Below are 6,373 nucleotides of genomic sequence, written 5' to 3'. Positions count from 1 at the left end.
CGACGGCATGAAGGACCTGGACGCCATCAAGCTCTTCGTGGGCCAGATCCCACGCAACCTGGACGAGAAGGACCTCAAGCCGCTATTCGAGCAGTTCGGCCGCATTTATGAGCTCACGGTGCTCAAAGACCCTTACACGGGCATGCACAAAGGTGGGCGCCCTGGCCCCCTCCCTCCCCTCCCTTCTCTCCACCCCACCTTCCGGCATCTTCTCTCCCCCAGCCCTCCTCTCCTAACCACCTCCCTCTACTTGCCTCTGCCACGGCATCATTTCTCCCCCCTTCCACCCACCCTCTCCTCCTCCCTCTGGGGGTGCAGCTGACAGATCCGATCTGGCCCCCTCCCCTCCTCCACCCCCTCTCCCTCCCTCTCCACCTTCCGGCATCCCCTCTCTCTCTCTCTCTCTCTCTCTCTCTCTCTCTCTCCCTCTCTCTCTCTCTCCCTTTCTCTACTCTCCCATCTCCCTTTACCTCCCATTCTCCACCCCCCAAGCATCTCTCTCTCTCTCCCCTCCCATTCCCCCTAACCCCCACCCTTCCTCCCTCCCTCACCCACTCTTTCCTGCCCCTTTGCTGGGGGACCTGCCTGAATACCACCACCCTCCCTGCTCCCCCCGTTCCCTCGGCCTCCCCAGGCCCCGTCGGGGAACTTTGCGCCTCTGGACTCCATTGCTTTGGTCATTTTCACAAAGCCAGGCCGGTGGGGCAGGTCCAGCTGGCCTCCGGGACATACGGATGCCCAGGACCCCGGGCTAATCGGTAACTACAAAGAAAGCCAGAGGGGGGTTGGGGGGCGCAGGGAGCTGAGCCAGGCTGAGGGGGGAGCACCAGCCTCCGGTGGCTCAAATGCTACCGTTCACCCTCCCCCCTGCCCACCCTCTCTGTTTGGATCAGCATTCCCCCCTCCATTTCTCTGCCCTCCCCCTCCATGCCTCCACCTTTGGCTCAAGTTAAAACTAGCCGATCCCGTTAGCAATGTGTTGAGGTCTGAGGCCAACGATGATGCGTCTGGGCTGTCCATCTGGCAGAGCCCAGATCCTGGGGTGGACAGGGGAGGTGTGGGCGGCCTGCACAGCCAGCGGGAGGCAGGTTGGGGGGGAGGACTGCCTGCCTTCCTCCTACCTGATTCTCTCTCCGATGGCACGCTGGGCGCAGGTGCCCAGGGACTGTGCCCCAGCCCTGGACTCTGATCATAAGCACAGTCTGAATTGGGGTGGCGTTGACAGCTCTTCTGTTGGCTGTTGGGGGCTGGGGTTGGGGATGGCAAAGGCTTTGCACTGAACACTCATGGCAAGACCCTGGAGGGACCTTAGGGTGGACCAGAGCCCATGACCTATTTCAGAATCATTTACCTCCATCCTCCCCTCCGTGTGTCAGCATGGTAATCATGAATAATGTTTGTTGAATGAATGAATGAATGAATGAATGAATGTGAGTCTGGTAGGATGGAGCCCAGGCCTGTCACTTCAGCTAGACCTCAGCTAATACCCTAGGGAGGAAAGACTCCCCCCTTAGCCTTTTATTGAATTCTATCATCACAAAAAGAAGGGGGGGGGCTGGGAAATCTAACTCCTCCAGGTGGCCCAGGAGGACAGAGGGCTCACTTTCCCATGAAAATCCAGCTCAGGAATCCACGGCTCTATAGAGGGCTCTGTCCACACTCCACCCCCTCTGGACTCCATGGCTTTGGTCATTTTCTGGTATGTCTGAAGAGCCCATTGCTAGAAAGATTCTGATGGGAATCAGGGGGTGTCCATGTGGCCCCCCAAATGTTGGGCTGCAAGGCTGCTGGCGAGCTCTGGGGCAGGGAAGCAATGGGTTGCAGAGGTGCCTCCTCCTCATTTTTAAATCTCCCCTGGAAATCCTCCCCCAAGCGAGAAGAGGTGAGGGGGGAGCTGCAGCCCAGGCTCACCTGGGCCAGAGCCTCAGTTTCCCCCTGTTACCAAAGCAGGGCCCACGAATGCGGGGGTGTTTTTTCTGGCTGGAGAATGTTGGGATTGGGGGGGGGGGGTCAGGGTCTTTCCCATTTCCCATCTTTCCTTGGAGGCTTAAATTAGGAAGCGGGGTGTCCATGACACTCAGTCCTCATCCTCTTCACAGGGGCCCTGGGCCAGTCTGAGCCCTGGATGTAGGGCCTGAAGGTAACAAGGGGGTGGGGGCTTTCCCTCCTGTCTGCCCTCACCCTGTACCCTCAGGTCAAGGATAGATCCCGACCCCCTGGTCCCACCTGGTCCTGGGCCTGGAGGGACCTTACCTGGAGGTGGGGGTGTCTCGAGTGCCAGCAGCTGGGATGGAGGCCTGTGTGACCTCTGGCCAGTGGCTTCCCTTCTCTGGGCCTCAAGCAAAGGGAAGTGGAATGATGAATGGGATGTGGGGGGAGGGGAAGTCCAGGTACCTCCCAGAGAACACTTCTCTGGTGTCGTTTCTGGGGAACCAACTAACATCTGACTCCTCCATGTGGCCGAGGAGGAGTGTGGCGGGGGGGAGGGGTCTGGGCCCGGTGGTGGAGAGAAACCTCCCTCCTGCCCAGCCGTCTGGGCCCCTGACTGCTGGGAGAATCCCATGAGGCTGGGCACCAGGTCAGCTGCAGTGGCCAGAATGACGTTAAGTCAAAACATCCACTGTGGTCACCGTGCCCCCACCCCCCAGCATTGTCATTATCCTTATGACCATCCATCTCTTCCTTAGTTTTCACATTCAGGGGCCTGTTTGATCTCTCACCAAAGGGCTCGCCACTGAGGGGGGCTTGTGAGCACCACCAGATTTCATAAAAAGGAAACAGGCTCACAGGGCCAACTACTGGGCCAACTTCTGGGTCCCAAGGACCAACCAGCGCTGCTCCACTGAGGGGGGCTTGTGAGCACCACCAGATTTCATATAAAAAGGAAACAGGCTCACAGGGCCAACTTCTGGGTCCCAAGGACCAACCAGAGCTGCCCTCCCCACTGTCACACACCTTCCCCCTCCCAGGCCAGGGGAAGCAGAAGTATATGCGTGTGATGAAGGGGTGACAGGTTCCTCCAAGATGAGGATGAGGCTCCCCAAAGATGGCATGGGGGAGGTGGCTGTGACATCTGACAGCCACAGCCCGTGGTGGGGCCTGTATGTGGGGGCCTTCCAATTCCTAAGGGCCTGTACAGTGGGGGGTCTTGCTGGAACCAAGAGAAAGGCAGGGGGTTCAGCAGATCCCCTGGGCTTTGGGGATTGGACAGGGCTTGGGGGAGAGGACAAGAAGTAAGGGGTCCTTAGAAAGAGGGCAGGCTGGTTTTTTTTTTTAAAGAGAGGTGGAGAGAGAGAGAGAGGGAGAGAGAGCGCGTGCCACCCCCCACCCACACACAGGGAGAGGCAGAGAGAGGGTGGGAATCAGAATGAGAGATGGAGAAGGGGGATCAGGAGGTCACAAGGCTGCTTCCTACCCCACCCCCCAGATCTGTGCCTCATCCAGAGGAACGGGGCCTCCCCGGGGTCCCCAGCCCAGCCAGGAGCTCAGGCCAGGAACCGAGGCCTGGACTGGGGCTCCCAGTGGCCAGTATACAGTCATCAGCCCCTTCCAGCCCCCTGATGGGGGACAGCCCCCCCCGCCCACCAGGACCCTCGCTCCGAGGGGGCTGGGTGCCTGTAGGAGCCCTGAGGTGTCCCTCTTCCCTAATCAGGGCTGAATATTAATGCCCGTCCTGGCGATAGGGTTCGCTGGCCGCTGCCTGTGGCCCCCCATTTATGGTAATCACATGTGCATTTGCATGTTAATGACAATATTTATCTTAAAATGGAGGTTGTGAGGGGGGCCGGTGTGGTGTGGGGGTATAGGGGGGCCTGTGGTTTCCATGGGAGCACCAGCTGCTCTGCTTGGTGGCAGGAGGGGAGGCTGGAGCACGCTGAGCTCAGAGGCGTGAGATTCCGAGTGTGACGTGCCAGCCCCAGGGAGACAACGGGCTGGGCTGCTGGCAGGCACTGCCCGGGGTGGGGGACTGAGGGAGGAGCCCTTTCCCTGTGGCATCGGAGGGCGCAGTGGCTGGGGGCGGGGGCTGAGCAGAAGCCACTGGGACTGGCCGTGTGGCTTTGAGGCAGGCGGGCGGCTCCGTGCCTCTGTTTCCCCAGCTGCCCACTCTTCATTGATTTAACAGGCTTTTATGCGGCCCCTGGGGCCTTACAAGTGACTGTGACATCTTTCCTGCCCTCCTTCAGGCAGAGGACATTGATTGAGCACCTACTGTGTGCCCGTATTTGAGCACAGCTGGAATTGCACGCGCACACACAGGATCTCTATGAGAGTGAGCAATACGTGAACCCATCACTACCCATAGGACTATCTATTGAGCACTTGCTGTGTGCCAGGCCTGGTACACAATGTTGGACAAAACAAATAGACACCCCGCAGACCCCTCCTAGGTTCAGAACCAGCAGGAGGGGGAACACAGCGTTGATGTCAAGGCTATGATGGCAGAAACACACACTGGCAGGGACAACCTAGAGGAGGCTCTGCCCTCACATGTGTGGAGGGCAGGAGGGCTTCCTGGAGGAGGCGGTCATTGTGGGAGAGGAGGTAAGAGCTTAACATGAAGATGAGCTGGCTTCTCTCCATCTTCCCGGCTAGGTGGGCTTGGGCAGGCATGTTTGTCTCTCCAAGCCCTGGTTTTGTCATCTATAGAATCCGGAGGCCAGAGGAGCCTCCCATCTCAGCGGGGGGTGGGGAAGGTGAGGATGGGGATGGCAGATAAAGTTTTTAGCACAGAGTTCGTGCTTGGTCAGTGGCAGTTGGGCGTATTATGTGACTAAGCTGAGACCTGAAGTGTGAGAAGGACCTGTGAGGGGGAACGGTATTCCTGGTGGAGAGAACAGCATGTGCGAAGGCCCAGAGGAGCGCTGACTCTGGTAGCTTCGGGTGGGGGGAGGATGGAGCTTTTGCCCTGGTGGGAAAGGAGCAAAGGGTCTTCGGAGCCCCAGAGTCCCCTTCTGATGTGGGGCTTAGTTAGCAGGTCTCTTCTGAGAAGTTCTGGCACTGGAGTTGGACCCAGGAGTTATCTCTGAAATAGGCTCCTGTCTCTCTCTTTCACCCCTAATATTGGCAGATGAGAACCTGGCCATAATGAACACGTAGTGGGACCACACGCATTTATTTATTCCTTCAGCCAACACATCTTGAAAGCTTTTTGGGGACTTGCTTTATACTGGGCAGGAGAGGGTCCTCTGATGGAAAGATAGAAGCAGACATTGGCACCTTCAGCCACAGTGGTCAGTGTTGGGTCTGAGGGAGGGATGCAGGAAATTCTGCTGCATGGAAGATAGGCATTAGAACTGAGGCTTTGAAGGATGAATAGGAGCTTGTCAGGTGGTGAAAGCATTTCATTTATTTACTAACAGAAGTACTTACTGTGTTCTGGGCCCTATGATGGGTGTGAAACAGGTCAGCTAGATGGATGTCTTCGTCCTTATGGATATGGGCAGAAGGAACTGGGTTTGCAAAGTCCTGGAGGTATGAAGGGGCACAGCTGAAGTTGAGGAGGAGTTAAGTGAGACACAGGAGATGAGCAGAGAATCAGCATGGGCTGGACCCTGAAGAGCCTTTGATGCTAAACTGAGCTTGGATTCTCTCCTGAGAGCACTTGGGAGCCATGAAAGAATTGAGAGCAGAGGAGGACCTCAGTTAGGCCTGCATGGAAAGGGAGCTTTACGTCTTATTACCCTCCATTGCCACCACCAGCCTCTTTCCAGCCTCCCAGCCTTATTCAGAATATGCCCACTTCCTACACACCTGCGTGGATAAGGTGGAAGCTTCCCGGGTGGTGAGGCCCACAGTGTGGGAAGAGAGGGATGTAAAGGAACAGAATGTGTTCAGGTTGCAGGGGTTCTTAGAGAACCAGGTTCCCCTGTACCACATGGGTCAGGTGAGGGATTTGGGCTCAGAGAGGGCCAACACCCAGCCCCAAGTCACACAGCAAAATAGCCAAGCACCACACCCGCCAGCCTGAGCCTGGCCCACTTCAGAAGAACGCCTTCCGGGAGGCTGGCTGCTGTGGGAATGAAGGTAACCACGGCCAGAGGGAGGGGCTGCTGGATCTGGGAGACACTGACATAGCGATAGTCTTGTTGGTCTGGAGTGATCATTACTGAGGCATAAGCTCTCTGAGGACAGGGGCTGCGTCTTGTTTGCCATTTTGAAGTGGAGCATGTGGATGAATGAGAGCATGAGGAGATGAGAGTGTGGGGAAATATGGGATGTGGAAGATGGACTGGCTAACAGATAGATGGAAAGGTGAGTAGGTGAATGTAGGCATGAATGGATGGCTGGATGACAATGACTCCATGTATGTATGAGTGGATTGGTGGATGAAAGAGTGGGTAGATGGGTAGAATAGTTAATAGATTTATGGAAG

General features: G+C 56.9%; 1 protein-coding gene across 10 annotated transcripts in view; it reads left to right on the top strand.

The window, feature by feature from the left end:
• The first annotated feature begins 6 nt into the window (after positions 1 to 6).
• Positions 7 to 6,373, top strand: part of CELF5 (CUGBP, Elav-like family member 5) — a 53,780-nt gene continuing 47,413 nt past the window's right edge. For 9 of the 10 annotated variants that reach the window (XM_014533647.1, XM_014533657.1, XM_014533652.1 and 6 more), the window contains exon 1: positions 7 to 152. In XM_014533647.1, the coding sequence (XP_014389133.1) occupies positions 8 to 152 (145 nt within the window). In that variant the 5' untranslated portion in view covers position 7. Of the gene's footprint in view, positions 153 to 504; positions 759 to 6,373 lie in introns of those variants that run through there. The other variant, XM_014533655.1, reaches the window with a different exon arrangement.

Source organism: Myotis brandtii, unplaced genomic scaffold, assembly GCF_000412655.1.
Source record: "Myotis brandtii unplaced genomic scaffold, ASM41265v1 scaffold122, whole genome shotgun sequence".
In the NCBI taxonomy this organism is placed as follows: domain Eukaryota; kingdom Metazoa; phylum Chordata; class Mammalia; order Chiroptera; family Vespertilionidae; genus Myotis; species Myotis brandtii.
This window is presented reverse-complemented; position numbering and strand designations above follow the sequence as displayed.